Source organism: Parus major, chromosome Z (genome assembly GCF_001522545.3).
Source record: "Parus major isolate Abel chromosome Z, Parus_major1.1, whole genome shotgun sequence".
NCBI classification, from domain to species: Eukaryota; Metazoa; Chordata; class Aves; order Passeriformes; family Paridae; genus Parus; species Parus major.
In genome coordinates, this window is record NC_031799.1 from 42,356,233 (window position 1) to 42,376,896 (window position 20,664).

The window sequence follows — 20,664 nt, forward strand, 5'->3', positions numbered from 1 at the left end:
GTTATATTCATCAGTACAATGACAACTGGTAATGTCTTTGTTTGCAGAAAACAAAAATCAACAGCATCTATATTGCACAAGTTTTGAATCTATTTGTACAATAATTTAGGCAAGAATAATATTTGTTGTACAGAAGGGAAAAAAATTGTTTTTTCTTTATCCTTCAAGAAGCAAAGTCTTTGAGAATGCTTTTGGTTCTATGCTGCTGAACAAGACTCTTCACAAGAGCAACTAGAATGGTTACAGATATCACACACAAAAAACCCCAAGGCAGTAGTTAAATAACCTCAAGATTCAAAAAGATTTAGTGAATTTTTTTTTAGAAAAGATGATGTGTTGAAAGAACTATTTATGACTGATCTGTATGGTGACCATTTAATCTCTGCTTCTGAGGCATTTAAGAATGAGCAAGACAAATCTCTGTAAGAGATACTCTAGATACAGTTGCATCTGCTCAAGTCCTTTCCAATAGGATCTACATTCAAATGTTTGTCTTCAAACATTTTTATATTGTCTCTTCACAACGCTTCAACTACTTCTAAAGTCTTCTATGCAATTGCCAGGGCCTGGCTGGCAAACTGAGACATGGAGAAAAAACAAATGTCTCTAAAATGTCACCTTATGCTCCTTGGTGCAAGACCACTCTGTTTCAGATTGTGGAAGCTAAGGACTCTGAATCCATCATGAAGCAGGGATCTTTGCCTCTATGCCTCTGCATCTTTTGCACTGGGGGATGGTTGTTTTTGTTTTTTGTTTGGTTGTTTTGGATTGGTTTTGGATTTTTGTGGGGTTTTTGTTTGTTTGGGTTTGGTTTTGTTTTTGAGTTTGGTTGGGGTTTTTTTGGTTTTTTTTTTTGTTTGTGTGGGTTTTCTTTTTGACAGCTGCTCATATATCTCCAGCTACCTATTCCTTCATTTTTGTGGTAGTCCTATATTCTATGTGGTTTGTTACAAGCCTTCATTAGTTTGGATTTCTTGAAGAAATGTCTGGTTCAATCAATCAATCTTTTTACATTGACATAAGATTTGATTTATTCTTCATTTCCACTGTAAAAAAAAAAATCTATTACATTACCCACAGAGAATTATGAGGATGTCTCTCAGGACATCCAAATGCCATTACTACTGTGAGAATATGATGGTTAGGATACCATCATGATTTGTTTTTCCAAGTTTATTTGAGTTAATATGAAAGGATTTGAAACCTAGGAAATTTCATATGTAGCCTTGTAACTTCTTTTCCCCCAAGATTTATATATAAGCAATATAAGTTTCATATTCCTGTAGGAAGATAATGCAAATTCCTTTCTCTTCCAAAGTCCAACAGCAATGCAAAGCCATGAAGATATTCCAAGTTCACAAAAAACCGTAACACAGTTATAGAGCCTGACCTGTGCTGCAGTCTTGGAAGAACTGCTAGCAGCAACAGTGAGCTTCTCTGTCTACCTTGTTTCATGTACTGCTTGGCATCTAGAAGACCTTAGGAAGTCAAAAATAGATTTGATAGTCTGCTGCAAGACCAAAACCTTACCACTATAACCCAACCACATAAACTTTTTAAGATCAGTATCCCACATTTACAAATTTGCTACTGCACAACCAACACACCACCCATAACCTTGCAAGAATTTTACATATCACCAGGGAGCATAAGATGTTATATTTCTTGTTGATTGAGATGTCTCTTTTTTCAAATACACCAATTTTGCAGCAGAGGTTTCTATTCTCTAAAAATACTTTTATTGTGTTGGGCATAAAGTAGTACTTATATCTGTTATTATCATATCTGTCTCAAACAATTTTATAATTTACCAGTGAATTTATCTGCAGATCACATTCAGTGATTGTTTCTTTCCCCTTATACTTGGTTTACTGTCTTAGGAATAAGTTTACAGAAAATAATTCATCCTCTACCCATTTCCTCTTCCAATACCAGAAAAAACTACAGCAAAAAATAGGAATAGAATGATATGTAGCTACAAAACAGAAATTCCTTCTTACATCTTTCCTTTATCACAACCATCATGCAAGCAGGCTGGCTTATATTAACGTGGAGTTTTTTTCTGCAGTTACGAAATGGCAAAAAAAAAACAAAACAGTAAAGATCTATTTCGTGCAGCAACTTATACTTGCGAGAGAACACTGTCTGTACTTCTTAAGGGGGTGTTTACAAGTTGAATTCACTTTTTAATGGTCAGATCTGCTGTCAATTCTTGGAAATGACTGATAATTGGTCAGGAGGAAGAACTCCCATCAGCCATCAGCACCTCCAACTTCCCCTCTCTCCTCAGCTGCCTTAAAGGTAAAGCTACCCCATGATACAATCTTTATATAATTGTTCTGTATTTGCTTATTTTGCATCCAGAAAAAAAAAAATCAATACAAGTCTTTTAATTTCCTGCTTTTTCTTGCAAATTACTTCATGTTTCAGTATTAGATGCTGGGATCTCCATTCTCAGAAAGCTCTGACCAAATTTAAACCAAGCCACTTTTAATTAAAAGTGCTTCTCCTAAGATACCTAACTACACATTTAGCAAAACACCCCTCTCTGTTGTCACTCTGAAACTAACATTATAATACAAATACACAAATACCTGGCACAGACACTGCAGAAAAAAATGACACAGTAATACATACCTCTCTTTTATTTCAGTTAAAAATAAGACTTCTTTATTTCTTTTTCTTTATAAGTAGTAAGGCCAAGAATGAAGTTCAACTCTTATTAACAGATTTTATTATTGCAAAATAAGAATTTTTCACTTTGGGTTAAAATATTTGACACTAAGTAAAAACATCCAGCCCAATTGTGAAGGACAGTTACCTTCATCTTCATTTCATTACCATTTTCTTCTTCTAAGATGAAAACCAGTATTAATGTGGCAATGACCAATGACTATTCTACACTTTCATGGAATCTATCCTGAGAAAGCCAAATTAAATAAGGGCTCTTCCAACTTATGATCTCATTAAAATGTTTGTTGGCAACAAATATTAGAGTTGGATCTGTTACACAATACCACAGTCAGCAACGAAAAAACATCTTGGGGCACCTGTTTTTCCCTAGACAATGGCAGTCTTTCCAGTTAATCCATTTATTTTGTAGCTACAAAGACTTTTTGTATTATTTCAAGTCATAAACATTTTCTTAAGCTACATACCATATATCAATACATGTTGTTATTATTATTATTATTGTTATTATTGTTATTATGAGAAACAGTATTTTCTGAATTTTTCATTTAATTTAAATCCCCACCTTATAGAAAGAAAGGAAAACTGAAGTATACAATCAAATTAGTCAAATCATAGTAGTATTACATGCAAATGAATACTAGGTTTTAATATCCACATACTTACTTGTGACCCATTTCATGAGCAATTGTAAAAGCCAGATTCAGACCATTGTCCTCTGCAATTATACATTTTCGTTTCTCACTGCACATTCCACTCAGGTATGCGATACCTAGAAAACACAACCGTCACATTCAATTATTTTTTGCTATTACTGATTTTATATATGACGGCATAATTAGACCCAAACAAGACAGAAACCTTGTTGTGGTGAGAGCCATCCAAGTATATAAACAGATATCTGACAAATGTTTACTTACTCAATTTGCAGCCAGTGGTAGTATTACCTCACAGTAGTGATTACATGGACTACAATGCACAGGAAATGCATTCTTTAAAAGTATTGCTTGGTACCTTAATGAGATGTGATAGAACACATATATGACTGTCAGTACTGCTGTAAAGGAAAATAAATGTCTACAACAACAGGGCACAAGTTTCAACAGGTATTTCCTCTGACAGGCTTAGAATAGAGTGCAAAGCACAGAGTAGTGCCCCTACATTTATCACTACTAAGTACTCATAAAGCATTCAGCATGTTAAAGGTTTTAAAAATGTTTAGAGGAGTCAGATGTCCCGGAATAGTTCATAGGAGACTGCAGCCTGTCAAACATATTTATTGTAGAGGCTATAATGCTTTTACTACATAATACCTTAGTTTTCAAAAAACCTGATGAAGCCTTAAGAGTAGGATTTTGAGTTCAAATTCAGCTTTTTAAAAGTAGAGTGTCTGTAACTGTAAAAACTTAAGGAATGTGAAGCTTAATTTGGGTAATGGTAAATTTTTCAGACCACGAACACATTTAGCAGGGACAATTGTCATCGTTCGTCATTTGAAAATTTGGAGTAAGCAATCAAAACACCATTTCAAGTCTTTGGCCTTCTTCCCAGGAACTTCCTTTCAATGGAATGGTGCCCTCCGGTTCAGCATGTTTCCTGGATATTTGCATGTAAAGGTCAAGTTTGAAATGTTTGACAGTATTTGAAATTTAGTCATAATTATCATTCCAAGTTAATAAGATAAGTCATTTTTCTTACAGTCCAAGTATCTGTCAGTCTGTGAGCAGAACGCTTCATCCACAAGTAGTAGTAACCCCATCACTATTCTGCCAGCTTTTGAGTGTTTCCCTCAAAAGAACTGGCTGAATGCTTTTGGACACTGAACTCTTGACAAAAAATGTTGTCCAGAACTGAACAAAATAACAACAAATTAAATTTGAATAAGGCAGAGTATTTCAGCTTTTACTATTTGTTTCCAAAACAGGGAATAGCCATCTGGGAAACAAAAGAAAAAGCAAAATCAGGTCTAGGCAAAATAAACCCAGTCCTTTGAATGAGACCTAATGTTAAATGTAGGTATGACTTATATTTATGTGAATAAAAATCATAGAAGAAATGCTCTTATAATGAATGTTTTATTTCAAAAATGTTATGCTACAATGGCTGAAATAAAATCAGGAACATTTCTAAAACCATTTTGTGCCTCGTAGTTCCACAATTATATGCATCTTCTTTTAAGATTTGAGAATGAAACTGAGAAAGATAGAAAGGTTTTCAATGCTGGAGCTTGAAGAAATACAGCTGGTAACAATACCAGAAGAAGCAAATATCAGGGTCCTGACTTCAGCTATCATAGGTGAACTTAATAATTGGTTCAACAAAACAGAAAAATCACTCTTGTGACAGATAAAACCCATTACTATATTTTGAAGTGATGAGAGTGATAATTTGTTATAATGCAAAACATTCAGAAATACTTTTCTTGCTGTGCTGGCTCTGGCTGTTATAGAGTTAATTGCCCTCACAGTAGGTAGTAATGAACTATGTTTGGGGTATGTGTGTATGGCATTTAGTGAAAAAAGTACAAAACACCCACAGAAGTGATTTCTCTGAGAGAGGCTGCTGGGAGTTTCTTCTCTGATTGAGATCAGACCAACAGCTGGCCAGTTCTGAGAACTGACAGCATTTGGCACCACTGAAAAGTAATATCACCTTTGTGAACACCACCTTTTAAAAACCCAAACCTGTGAACTTTGTTCTTTTTCTTTCCAGCCTTGAAAGGTATCAGAGCTCTGGTGCGGCTGGCCCCGCTCCCCCGCGGCCTGTAGGGGTGGATGGACCAGCCGCAGGTAGTGGCTCCCTGGTGGGGGCTGTGCTGCAGCACTGCCTTCTCCTGGGAAACCCTCCGGGTCCCATCCCAGCGGGGTGGCCAAAGCCCTTCCCAGGGGGGCCCCCAGCCCTAGGCTGGGCCAGGCCACAGCTGCTGACCTCTCGCCAATATCACCCCCGCTCCCATGGCCTGCACAGACGGCTCCAGGCCAAGGACCATCTTTCCCAGTGGCTGCCAAGCTGAAATCCGAGACCATGAATACCTGCTGTGGCTCGGGCCAGATTTAACCCTTTTGCTACACAGATGAGACCTGCAGACTTTAATCTTCTCTCCAAGGAGACAAAAAGATGTGAGTGATCAACATGTAAGGAAGCAACATGAAACATCAAGGTCAGTAAGAGTCATGCCTCAGATAGAAGGAGAATGAGGAGATGCTCTAATAAGCCGAAATATTATTTTGGCAGGGCCATGACGATGGACAATAATGCTCTGAAAAATAGCTCCTTTAATTCATGAAAAAAGTACTGGGGGAATGAACTATTCAAGCTGTAGATCTTAGCAAAGGTATCCATTCATGAAGCCAAGCAAATGTTGGAGTAGCAATGATCCCATGAGACACTTGAACAGAGATGAGAGCTGATGAAGACCCTTTGCCCCCAGGGAGAGAAGAAGAAAACCTCTGTTCTCAGAGATGATCACAGAGACAGGTGGAGAGAACCTTTGCCTTAGAATAACTCATCCTTAAGATAATACCCCATGAGTTCATGGCCCATGAACACACCTGAGTGGTGTAAAAATGGGAGGAAAACATGATGGCAGAGTTTGTGCCGGGGCTACTGCTATTCGTAGAAATTATAAACCACGAGAGAACTGTTTCTTTTGGAGAAGTCTCCATAGCATGACAAGAGAAAACTCCTCTCCCTACATAGACTGTTGAAAAAGCTATTTTATAGTTGGTGCTGCTTTACCATCCCAGCTTTTGTTTCTACGTTGTCAGTTGAGAAAGGAAAAAGTTTGGGTGGGGGGAGAAAAGGTTTCTGGAGGTTTTATTCTAGTTTCTTAGTCTTGTAGTCCTGTTAATAAAATTTTCTTTTAACTTTTAAGCCTGTGTCGCCCCTCTCGTAATCCATATCTCACATCAAAAAATAAGTACCCTGGTGATTTTAGCTAGTACTAAAAACCATTACAGTGTGAAACAGCGAGGGTAACATGGGGAGGTGCCACTTGTTGATGAGCAGTGGTTGCATAGATTCAAGGCCTCTACTCCTCCTGGCACCACCTCACCATCAAGAAAGCTGGGGCTGGGCTTAACACTGGCAGAGGAACAGCCAGTACAAATGATCACAGCTGAACAGGACACCCCACACCCTGTAGCCTGTGCTCTCCCTAGCAGGAAGACTAGAGAGGGTGCTGCCAGGTGGCTGATGCTCAGGAACTGGCCAGGCTTTGGTTGGTTGGTGGTGAACAATTGTTTTCAGCAGCATCATTTCTCTTACTTGGCTTTTCTTTCTCTCTGGTTTTTTTCCTTTTCATTATTAATATTATTGCTATTTCTGGGGGTTTTTTTATTTCAGTTAGGAAACTACTTTATCTGAATCCATTGCTTTTCTCACTCTAATTCTTGCAATTCTCTCCTCCCATTTCACTGTGTGAGGAGAGAGCAAGCAGCTGTGTGATGTTTAGTTGCCATCTGGAGCTCAGTCATGACACTGTTGATGGCTGTTCTCAGTTGGATAAAACTTACTTGCTGGGATCATCAGTTTCCAAATCTCTCTCTTCCTGACGATGCTCGGTACTTTAAACTGTATGATAATCTCTAATTTATGTATGATAATCTCTAGGGACGATCTGTATGATAATCTCAAGGGAAAAGGAGATCCCTAACTGTCTTCTGACCTATAAAATGGCAGGTTTTCCATACAACATGAGCACTACTTGTTGCTGGTAAGAATTATGAACATTTCAATTTTCATACTTGTTCTGCAAAAGAAGTGGTCAAGATTATTAGGAATTTTCAATAATACTCATATATTGATCATAAAATGCTCATATAATACTCAAGTAATGCTCATATAAATCCTCACATATCACCAAAACTGTTTTCATATTTGAAATTCTTTGAAGAAAATAGATTATGTTTGAACTTTTTAAGTTTGGCAGACAAAAGATAAGATTTAAATTTCACTGAGATTAAATTAGGTTGCTGATTCTAGAAATGTGCAAAAGCATCAAAAGCAATTAATGCTTTATGACTTGTCCCCTATTAAACAACTTCAACCTCATATGTGCAAGCCACATTGAACAGCAACTGCTGGCTGTAAATCAGCCAACTACTAGCTGCGAACTAGTCTCATGTCTTTGATTATGAATTTCACATGTAGTGGAAAAGAAACTGACTTCAGTAACCAGCTGCTTTTGCTTAGTTGTCTGTGTGTTAGGTAGAGACAGAATTTCTTCTTTAAATATATTTATGTTCACTACAGCTTCCTGTGGTTTATTAACACAGCTGGAACTGCTCCAAGGTTATATCGACATTAAGAGAAAAAAAACAAAAACAAAAAAACAACAACAAAAAAAAACTACCAAGAAAAAAACAAGCCCAAAACACAAAAAGTCAATGAACAATTGCTCACTTGTTTTGATTAACATACTCCCAGTGAACCCCATAGCCTCAACACACTGCTTCAAATTAAAACACTTAATATCTAGTAAGTATTGACTAGAAATTAGTAACCTCATCTCACTGACAATGTAAGGAAGGATCCGATTGTTTATCTATAAAAAGCTATGTTTTAAAACAAAACAAAACAAGGAAAAAAAAAAAGGAAAACTTGATTGAATACATGTCAAATGTAATATATTCAAATTACTTCTCTCTGTGGATAACTTTTTTTCAAGTTAATTCAGAAGAAAATACATGCCACATCAACTAAAAGAGTAAAGCTGTAGGTTTGTGCCTGAGAAGAACCACATAAGTGACTACTTATAATTTTCTTATCAAACATGTAAATATCCAAATTAAATAAATGCTGCTTCAAAAAAGTAGAACTTTTCCCCAAGTCATAGCAGTAGTTTATTACTCCTGCTATTAGTAATTCCCATAGACACGAGTGTTTCATTCTACAAACTATGACAAAGTTCCTTGTTTGTTAATGAACATCTTCATCAAATCACCAAACTACTTACTCTTTCAAATTAGTTGCACATCTACACCCTTTCTGTTGAAAAGTTCTAGTTCGGCTGACAGAGATGTTACACTTAACACCACACCAGCTAAAGCATCTGAACAAGTCTGCTAGCTTTACCTACTCATTCATGACCAGCTGCCTGTAACATAAATCCACTACCTACGTTAAAAAGGCTATTGTCAGCAATGCCCCCAGGAACAAAAACTCCACAGTAAAAAAGCCCCCAAAGAGAATCACATTAAGAGACATGCTTTCAAACTTACAAACACTGGTCTTCCTCACAGTGCCCATAAAATATGTAGGTAGGACTGTAATACTGCATTTCTAAAAGAAAATGTTTCTTTTATATTTACAATGAGAACTGTGAAAATAGAATTAATATTCTGGAAATCTAATTACCCAAATTACTTACTTATCCCACTTAAATTTCTTTTCCTTTGAACTTCCTTGGTTTCAAAACACAGCAAAGATTTTTGTCATGGTATTAGCTATCTGTTTACTCAGATCTTCCAATAGAATGATCTTCCTTCACATTATCAGTGGTGCACAAAGCTCACAAGCCACTACAACAGAAATATAATTTAAAGCCCAAGTACATCTACAATCTTTTGATTCACAAATAAAAATTTTACAGTAAAAAGTACTTTTAAAAATATTTAAAATGAACTGGTAAAGCAATGGACTTCTCAGCATAAAAAACATTACTTAACTGCACTTGATTACAATCTAACGAATTAATTCTTTAGCAGACCAGATGCTTTTCTTAAAAAGCAGGAGAAAAAAGTTTTCCACCAAGCTGGCACTTCAAAGTCTAATTAGCACAAGCTGTTCTGAAGAGAGTCACAGATGACTTCCAGGAAAAACAAGTTCTGTCAGTTGTCTGTGAATCAGCAGCTCTTAACCACGGCAGTAATCAAAACAAGACAGTTAACAATCAGAAATATCAAATACAAAATGCAATGCCCAGGAATATTTGTTTTTCTTGTTTAAAGTGAGAGATAAAACAGTGAGGACAAATATACCTATTTGTGTGTGTTATATCTTCACAAACACACATCACTGCAAGACACTAGAGAAAATAACAGGGTACAACCAAATCATCTTCTGTTGCATTATTCCCAAATGTAACTTACATTTTATTCATGTCTTTTGTTGTTTTATGATTTATGTACATCTTAGAAAAACCATGCTTTCAGGAGAACATCAAAAACTGCACTAATTTATATGTATTAATAAGTATGTGATTTTATGTTTCAGAATAGACTATTAAGCTTACTTATGTCTTGAAACAAACTGCTGCACTTTAATCCTTAGAGCAGGGAAAAAGACTAAAAATGGAGAGTATGTATGCATGCCATAATTGCAAAAATATATTTTGATTGTGTGTTTATACAGTTTTAGGTTCTTAGTTTTGTAATGTCTGAAGAGTCCACAGGCCTCTAAGATGCTATGATAAGGATGGGATGGCAAAAGTACTGTAAAATCCTAGTTTTCTTCTAAAATGCAGCCCACATGGAAAACATTTCTTCCAAGATGGAATACACAGAGGAGACAATAAGTAGATTTTCCCAGCTGCCCATTCCTGGCCTTTGCTGACAAGGGATGTAAGGGTGACCTGAGCTAAAGGCTGTCTGCATCAGTACTGTCAACTTCAACAGTCAACAAAGTACTTATTCTCTGAATTTGGGTATTCCTTCTTACCTGCATCTACCTGGGCCCATAACCTATTATGGCAAATAACATCAGAGTGTAGTAGCCTGCAACAGTATATATTTTGCTTCTTATGAAGATTGCAGAGGGGGTATTCTAACATAAATGCAAAATTCTATTCAACTATTCAAAGTCATTTATGCCTTCCTACACCTCTGTCAGCAACTGCAATGATCAACTGAGAAGATCTAGTGAATTTATCACTAGATAACTCCAGCAGAGGCTGTTTACATGTATTTGAAATATTATGTCCCACTGCTACCTTACCTACTCTTGTTCTGCTACAGTCTTTCAGACAAAACAGGTTATAGTCAGAAGGACTATTGTACGATGGGTTAATAGCAGACCAACATAATGACTTTTCTGTGGATTTCTGTTCTTTCCTCGTCGGTCCTAATGTTCAGTTTACTCAGCTGATCACGAGGACCAACAGTATCATGGGTACATCGAATAGCATTGCCAGCAGGCTGAGTGAAGTGATCCTGCCCATCTGCTTGGCTCTAGTGAGGCCATGTTTAGAGAGCCATGTGCAGTTCTGGGCCCCAAAGAAGACAAGGAGCTACTGCAGAGGGTTCAGTGGAGGACAAAGATGTGACTTGCGATCTGGAGCATCCCTCTTATGAGGAGAGACTGAAGGAGTTGGGCCTGTTTAGTCTGGAGAAGAGAAGACTGAGAGGGAATATCATAAGTGAATATAAATATCTCAAAGGCAGGTGCCAAGAGATGGTGCCAGACTCTTTCCAAGGTGCACAGTGACAGGATAAGAAGCAATGACCATAACCAAAACATAAGAAATTCCACCTCAACATGAGGAAAATCTTCCTTACATTGAGGATGAGTGGTAGTTTGACATTAATCAACATTAAGGGAAAGAAGTAAGACCACTCACAGAAGTGATTTCTTTGAGATAAGCTGCTGGGATCTTCCCCTGTGCCTGAGACAGGCCAATAGCTGTCTCATTCTGAGAACTGACAACATTTTGCACCATTGAAAAGCAGATCTGCCCCTGTGAATGCCACCTTTTAAAAACCCAAGCCCAGGAACCTCTTTCTCTTTTGCTTCTGGCCTTATAAGGTATTGGAGCTCTGATGTGGCCAGCCCCACTCCCCCATAGCCTGTGCACCCTGTGGTGGGGCACCAGGCTGAACCCCAGTGGCTCCTGGGCAGGGGATGGAGGCTGTGGGGCCCTGGCCCCAGGCTGGGCCAGGCTACGGCTGCTGACACTTGCTGACACCAAAAAAAAAAACCATCCCACCTCCCCGCTGGTCTGCACCGATGGCTCCAGGCTGAGGACTGACCACTCCTCTCAGCAGCTGCCAGGCTGAGGGAAGCACCACTGTGACTGCCACAGATTGGGAAAGATTTAAGCCTTTCACTACACAGATGAGACCTGCTGACCTTGCTCCTCTCTTCAGGGCAAGAAAAGGACAGAGTGACATGTAAAAGACGACATGAAAACATCAAGGTCAGAAAAATACGGAGTCAAGCCTGAGATAGAAGGAGAATGAGGAAATGCTGAACAGGGCCAAAATATTCTTTCGGCAGGGCCATGGAGATGTACAATGATATACTGAAATATGTCCTTTAATTCATGAAACAGTATAGGGGAATGAACTATTCAAGCTGTAGATCTTAGCAAAGGTAGCCATTCATGAAGCCAAGAAGATGTTGGAATAGTGATGATCCCGTGAGACGCTTGAACAGAGAGATGGGAGCTGATGAAGACCCTTTGCCCCCAGGAAGAGAAGAAGAAAACCTCTGTTCTCAGAGATGAACACAGAGACAGATGGAGAGAACCTTTGCCTTAGAATAACTCATCCTTAAGATAATACCCCATGAGTTCATGGCCCATGAACGCACCTCGGAGTGGTGTGAAAATAGGAGAAAATGTCAAAATGGCAGAATTTCTTCCTGGGCAGCTCCTATTCATAGAAATTAAAAGCCATGAGAGAACTGTTTCTTTCGGAGAAGTCTCAATGGCATGACGAGAGAAAACTCCTCTCCGTACAAGGACTGATGAAAAGTCTATTGTATAGTTGGTCCTGCTTTACCATCCCAGGTTATGTCTCCACATGGTCAGTTGGGAAAGGAAAAAGTTGGGGAGGAGGAGGAAAGGTTTCTGGAGGTTTTATTCTGATATTTCTTATTCTTGTAGTCCTGTTAATAAAGTTTCTTTATTATTTTTAAGTTTTAAGCCTGTTTTACCTATCTCCTAATCCATATGTCACAGTAAAGAATGAATACGTGCCCAGGTAATTTTAGTTAGTGCTAAAACCCTCCACATTATTTAGTGTGTTGGCTGGGAAACTGAAATTAGTGGATCTAAATCATTACAGGATGTCAGAGCACTGGAACAGGCTGCCCAGGAAGGTTGTGGAGTCTCCCTCTCTGGCGACATTCAAACCCACATGGACGTGTTTATTTTTCACCTACTCTAGGTGAACTTGCTTCTGAAGGGGGATTGGACTGGATGATCTGCAGAAGTCCCTTCCAAACCTAACAATTCTGGGATTTTTGGAGAACTGTCCCTTACCATTCTCTGACTTCTTCCCTCAGTGGCAGCAAAGTCCATAACTTCACACATATAGGCTAAAGACTATTAATATTTTCCTTAATATGCATTATTTTGTCTATACTTCCGTCTTCTCTTTCACTTCCTTTTCAGTACCTTGACATCTGAAAAATTCTTATTGTCAGTTTTATACTAAACTATCCAGAATGCTTCCAACCATATGAAAGCATATGCAGGCTACCACTATTTGAAAGAGTTTAGGAAGCAAGGCACCTCTGAACTCAAGGATACTTTCTTCTAGTGTAAAAATTGACAAATAATTCCCATGTCTTCTTTCTTAAATTTTAAGCCACATATAAAAAATTCTTTCAAATGTAAAGGAAAATATTGAACACCATACATAACACACTATAACATGGTCAAAAAGTACAGTCAGCATACTTTTAAAATCTTTTAATTGCTTCCTTTTTTTTTTAAGGCATCACCAAGTGGAAAACTTGTCCATAAAAATATGCATAAATAGGAAAAGACATAGATGGAAAAGAAAACTGCATAGAGTTAAATGAAAAGCAGAAAGTAATAAATTTGGGAAAGTCACAACTTCCTTTTCTCCTCATTTAACCTTCTTTCTGTAATCTAGAAAGAGAAAAAAAACACCCAACCTGAATAGCTTTATATAATTACTGTTGATGAGGTCTTTAATGATTCTATTCAGAAGAAAATATGAAAAAATGGATATGAAGTTCTATGCAATGAAAATTTTCTTTGCTTCATATTTTCTCATGCTATTAATATGAAAGAAAAACCAAATGTAACCTTTCTAAGAAGTAACTCAATCTTCTAAGAAATTTAAATAGTTTACTTTAACTTCCTCATGGCATAATTTTCATGAGCAACTTTTCTGATGTTTGTTTTATGATATAGAAAATTAATAAGAACCTTGATCAAAATTTATAAAATAAACATTTGGACAGAAGTAGAAATGTCTATTGTTAGGCCTTACACAATAAAGACTTTCAGTCCTTAAATTACCTGGGTAAATTATAAGAGTGCCTTATGAAGGCTTCATGGAACTGTTCTATACAATCAAAAAAGATGTGACTTTGAAGACACCTCACTTATTTGGCAACAAAACCGAATGATGCTCATCTAGTAAAGGGAAAGTATGGATGCTACCTGTGAAGCAGGGAGCATGGTGCCTGTGGAAATTGCAGGCCACATAGCTTTCTCAGTCTTGCCTGGGACAGTGGCCTGGCAATTCATAAGGAGGAATTAAAACAATCCTCAGAGATAGAAAACAGCCTTGCAGGTGCTGTTTGTCTGTTCCTTGTTTTCTTGCAAGAGAAGGTCGAGGGGTGGTGTACCTCACTGACCACTGATGGTGATGTGTTAGTTTACTAACCAATAAGAGTTTTCTTTTCTTTACTTTTCATGTATCGGTCTACAAAAAAGACCCAAAGTAATAAACTGAGAGAAAATTCTCCAGTTCAACTCCATGAAAGGGTCTGTGTTGTTCTTTACGCCATTCCCAATAAAGTGACAGGAAAGTTTGTTACTTAAAGAACCAGCAACAGGTTTCAAGCTTAGCATGAGAACAGCTCTTACCAAATACATGCATAAGTAAATTAATCTTGAGGATATGCTTTTCACTGATGCATTGGACAGACACGACAGATAGGCAGCTTCCTTTGAATGATTCTCATATGCCACAGATCATGTGTTTGGGCCTACTTCCTAACATAAAATTGTTTATATACACCAACAAAAGCCTTTTTTACTCCACAAAATGGTGAAATGATGACAGTGAACACTGCAGTACACCATAGGAAGTAATTTTAACAATTCAAACTTGCTTTCTGTTTTATAACTTGTTCTACAATTACATTTTCTTTAAAGGTGGGCAATGTGACAATGTTTCTTGGCAGTCAGGCTTTCCCACACAGCACCTAAGGAAAGACTGCTATGAATGGATCATCATAATGTCTGGGAAATACATAAACCAAAGCATACACTTCCCATTTCTTCTTTGCCCTTGAGACCACATGCATCACTACTCCAGACTGACACTTACACTTGTCATAGTGCTACAAGGTGTACATGGTATGAAGGCTGTATCTTATTCATTTGACTGTCTCTAAACTTCTGCACGCTCACATATATTCACTTTTCTTTTTCTTCTCTTTTGATCTTTATTTAGTCCATCTTCCTTTTTTTTCCCCAAATCTACTTATCTTAAATATACCTGTTTATTAATAAAAAAAAAAATTACCTTTTGATTTCTGAGCAGTAGACCCCTAAAAGAGGTGTGGTGGGCAAGGGTGATGTACTTATGAAGCTGAGCAAAGACTGTATGGAATGACTGACCACAGCTGTTGCAAAGAAAACTGAACCCAAGAAGGACAGGAGTGCCAGTTTTAGATAAATGCCTTTATCAGTTCAATGGATTAACTGTTTACGGAAATATTTATCCCTGAGTTAATCAAAAGAGTGTGAATGGTTTCCTGAGTTAGCTAGCCCAGCAAGGGGTAAGTGCATTTGTAGCTCTGCCCAAAACAGAATAAAAACTGAATAACTGACAAAATGAACTTTGAACAGAGCAATGGGCTTGAGCAGGCTTTAATATGCATATTCCTTCCCAGCACCAGGGGATGCTCAGCATCATGACAATGACCATATGAGGGCCAATAGTGAGAATGAAATTTGTACTGTGATCCCACAGTACACTGCAACAGGTACAGAATGGCTTACACTGATTTCAGTATACTGCCACATCATTCTGCTAAAATCAAAATCCCACATAACATCAAATGTCTTCAGGTAAGTACATTTTGTTTTAAACATTAAACCCTCCCCATATGGAATACCTGGTTATAGAATTCTCACCCTCATGCATTTTCATTGCTCCCTACAAAGGATATTTTTTCAAATATAGAAGAAAAAGTAATACTGTTCTATACAGCATCCACACAGAACTAGTCTTTTCTAAAATATGTTCTCTTCCTTGTTTTCAGTTTGAGTCAAGTTCCGTTCAGTTGCTAATCAGAAACTAATCTCATATCAGAGCATGCAGTACCTCTTGAAACTATCAGGAAGCAAGTGGGACCACTGTGAACACAACATGGGAATATGCAGGTGGCTATCTGCATCTAATATCTAATAGCGCCACACAAAAGCTTGTTAGAGGAGTTCTTGAGAGTCAAAATTCTCCTTGAAGTTCTTAAATTAGAAGAATTAAAGAATTCTTCTTTTAAGACACAAATTATTCCTCAGATCATTTAAAAATAGATATCCCATTGCAAAAACAGATAACAGGAAAAAAAAAGTATTATGAGACCTGTGTTTTTCCTTCTAGAACACTTTTTTAGAAATAAAACACCTGATACATGGGAACAAATCTTCCATGCTTAAACAGACTGATTAGTGTTGGATGACTTATTTATCCATTCAGAAGTCTGTAAGAACTAGAAGGCATAGATTTATTAGGACTAGTATCCTAAAAGAGTTAATTCTAACAAAAAGAGAGAACAAGTTCATATTCTAGCCCAGTATAATTGTGCAAAATGTTTTAGAGGCTTGTAAACTGAAGTTTCTCCTACAGTATGACTTGTGAAGGGAAAATAGGAACAACAGCTTCTAGTCTGAGTTCAAAGGAAGGCACCTTTGTCAAAAAGGCAAGTGAAATTTTAGTTTGCCAAGAATACCAGAGTACAAGAAAACACAGTAGAAATACCTACTACCAAGAAGAAAGACAAACTACCATCTTTGATGAAGACAGCCCTTTCTAGTAATTTCTTACAGCCTTGCTCTCAGGTGCTTTCTTGCTGCTGCCAGTCATTTAAATTACCTTTTTATTTTTTAATTTAATCACTATTTAAATATATTTTTATAAAAATAACGTACATAAAGGTTTGGTCAATTAAAAAATACATTAAAGGTCTGGAAGACATTAAAACACCCCAACATTTTCTTTTAAAGTATTTTTTAAATAAGTCTTATAATTTGATGTCATGGGCCCTAGCATATGGCAGTAGGAAGCACAGTGCACAGAAACAGCATGTTGATGAAAATGCTGACATAAGTGTAGGTTTTAGACTTCCAGGGGGACTATTCAGGGGCTTTAAAACCCTAGTTTTCAAGATCAATTCTGAGGCAGTCTCTATTTTCCAAATGGAAATTTGACATCACTTCTGTGAAACAAAAGATTGCGCTGGCCTTAAAACTTAAGTGCATATATAATTTCAAGATTTAACATCCTCTGTTATTTGTAAATAGAAAGAAAAAAAAAGTAGAAAATACTTATTGCACTCCTATTTTAATGCAAATGCTGTATGTTTATAGCTCTCTCTTGTCTCTGATTCTGCTTCTGAAAAAATTTGACTCTCCCCATAAAAAATGTAGTCCTGGAACACAAGATGGTACAATTAGATTTCGGAACTGCTTCCACTGCTGCGCAGTGTGAGTTCACTTTAACATAGTTTAGAATACTTCAAGTCTACAACTCTATACACTTGGATCAAAATATATTAGCATCACAGAGTAAAATATACACTGGAAATAATTAAGTATTATGTCACTCCGTCCAACTACTGAAAATATTCACCCAGGTGCTCATCTCTCTTCTTGCTTTCCTGACATCCGGGTTTCAGTTCTCACATTTACAAAATGTGCAGCTGCTAAAGCTGCCCCCATGTTCTGTATATCTACACACATTGCAACGCCTTTGAATTCACCTCCTGTCTCATTCCATCAAATCATTTTTTTCCTGAATATGTTTCCCAGGCTTGTGCAACATCAATTCCCCTTACCAATTTGATCTACTGATAATATATCACCAGTGCTTTTCCTGGTCTTAAAAGATTTACAGCCTTGATACCCTATTAAGCTGATTCTCCTGTAACTTAGTTCAGATGCATTCTTCCTGGAAGATGGCTGGTATCATCCCCCATGCAAAAAACCAGTGTGAAATTGCTCACATCATTTTCACACTACAATACATTATTCAGACCTATTTTGCTTCTTGCAACAAACTATAAAGAAAACAAGACTGTCTTGCTTTCTTTTGCAACTTATTTTATTATACCAATCTTGTGGAAATGACACACTGTTACAGAAACATAAAATTGTTCCTTGACACACAGGGCTTCAGCTCAGTAAAACATTCCCTCATTTTCTGCAACCTGAGTGAAAATATTTTTCATGTTTTTATGATACACTCAACAGTGATACGGAAGTGATTATTTTACTGTTGCTGAGATCACGCTTAAAGACAATATTCAGGATTTTTTTTTCTAATATTTAATGTGGTGCTCTCTCTTTTATGTGAGACAAGGGGGACCTAGTAGGATTGAAAGGGAATAGTAGTCTGGTTTTCCTTTGATTTTTAGCATAATGTACTACTCTATGGCCAAAGCTTGTGAAGTTTGAACCATTTAAGATTTTTGTGTGAAACTGTACTTTGTTTCACTAAGAGAGAGATGCACTATAAGAAAGTGACTGATCTTGGGGCTGCTTATAGCAGAAAGTACTAGCACATCTTACAGGAAATGTGAATTGAATAGCCAATTGTTCCTTTATACAGAAAACAAGGACCAGATATCGATGCATAGCTTAGCTAGCATCTTTTGATAAATGAGAATAAGGGGAAAAACTATCTTGAGAAGAGTTTTCTACCATGCCTCTTTTCAGCTAAAATAATTTGATTTCAAATTACTATTGTTATCTGCAGATATTAATCCTGTATTTTGTCTACATTGGTATAACTAAGACTATTTTGTTCCATACTGTATTATCACCCATGATGAAAGTGTTTGTGCTGCCCCAGTAAGAGTCAGTGTTAACTGATCAATGGAGCAATCTGATGGGTTTCTTCAAGTCCATGTCTCAATGCTCTTGCAAACTCAATGCTCACAAATTCCTGGAGTTTGTTGGTATGATGAGTTCAATGAAAGCAAGCTGAATAGACTGAGAGCATCAGGTCTTTCTTCTTCCAGGGTACGCATTATTTAAATGACCTTTGCAAAGTCTGCAAGATGCAAGGTAATTGAGAACTAGACTGTAGCATTAATCCCTGCTTGAGCAATCAGAGTAAAGGAAGACTCAATGGTTTATTCAGTGTAGGAGGTACTATCATCCTGAGAACATAAAAACTTCAGTATAGACTCAAAACAACCTACAAAATTTGGTTTTGTTGCCACTTAAATGTCACAAAAAGGAGCTATGAAACAGATCCAAACTGAAAGTCTTCCCAAAGATATTTAAATGAAGAGTGAGACTTGCCCCATTCCCTCTGTTCTATTCTGCTACCATTTGTGGAGCACTTTTCCTTGTGTTTTGACAAGTTAGATGCAGTTGAATACATCATCCGCAGTTCTCTCCATAAATATGGAGCTCTTTTTGTCTCCTCCTCAGTTAAAGGATTTATGGAGCACTGACTTCCAATCCCACTCTTAAAACAAATGCTATCTAATTCCATTACACTGTTTTTCCGCCTGCCATTATACAGTTACAGGACAAAGAAACTGATGCATTAATTTCAAGGAGCTGCCTGGTCTCCGAAAATATTGCTCTGAAAACATTTCCACTAGAAAACACCAGGATTTTCTAGTGCACGACACTGTATAAAGTTGACTATTCATGCATAACTTTGCAAAATTTTCTTTTGAAGGGATAAAGATACTACACACAAGCATATCTATGAAGACCTGAACACAACACTAATTTTAGCAAAATGGATGGCTAGGCAGAAAACAGGTATTTTACAGCCATATATCTTAATGCCTTTAATTTTAATGTGTGACAGCATATTTTACTTTTTTATTTTTAAAACTTAATTGTATGGATGATACATTAAGTGAAGAACAACTCTTTATACAAACTAATCCAGAGCTTTATGGCATATAGAGAAACTTATTATCGATGCATGATTATTTACAGCTCCAACCTACATGATTTTATATCTTTCATATTAAAAAACCATAAAAGATGAGTACTGAAGTTGTGAAATCCAGGAGACAATGAAAAGTATTTTTAAGTGCTCACAGCTGCTTGGATCTAATTCCATTTTTCAAAAATTTCAATGAACAGAGTGACACAAAACTTAATTCACTGTTTAATCCATTGAGAGGGTCATTAAATCGCTCCTGCTTTTTTTATATTTTGCAATCTGATTAGCAAAACTAGTAAATTCTCTCCTAGAGAAACCATTTTACCTAATCTTAAGTAAGCCATGCCCACTTCTGTCTTCTGCTTTGTGTCTCACCACCCTGCCCCATCCTTGGCATGAGCACCTGTAAGAAATTTGCCATGTGCACCATGGCAGTATTGCTTTGAGGTCTCACTGATTTTTCACTTCTGCATCTGGCATGCTTAAGTGAAGGATTCCCACATGAGTTTACAAACTACACACTATTCACATGACAAACACAAATTACTGTCATAATTAGCTTGTAATTTCCTTCTTTTTTCTTTAACACATAGTAAACATGCACTAATAGATGAGATTCATTTTTTTCCTTACTTTGGAGTGCTTTTTTCTGATAGACATGGCAGTTTTGTCCATGGACAAAATTCGGAACTGAAGTTCCAGACTGAAACATAAATATTTTAAATATTCAGTGTAATGTTAAATTCTTATAGTACATGTCTCTATATTTCAAATTCCTTTGAAAAACGATTTTAAATAGTTCAGATAAGTTGAAACTAAACACAGAAAACAAGAGATATAAATAAAAGATGTACCTAGAGATGAACCATCATAACCTGTAGAAAAATGACAAAGTTTTACTGCATTTTCA

General features: G+C 37.0%; 1 protein-coding gene across 1 annotated transcript in view; it reads right to left on the reverse strand.

Moving 5' to 3' along the window:
- Positions 1 to 20,664, reverse strand: part of ADAMTS19 (ADAM metallopeptidase with thrombospondin type 1 motif 19) — a 137,902-nt gene that overhangs the window by 63,275 nt on the left and 53,963 nt on the right. Inside the window, exon 8 of the mRNA XM_015615418.3 lies at positions 3,358 to 3,463. Within this exon, the coding sequence (XP_015470904.1) occupies positions 3,358 to 3,463 (106 nt within the window). The remainder of the gene's footprint in view (positions 1 to 3,357; positions 3,464 to 20,664) is intronic.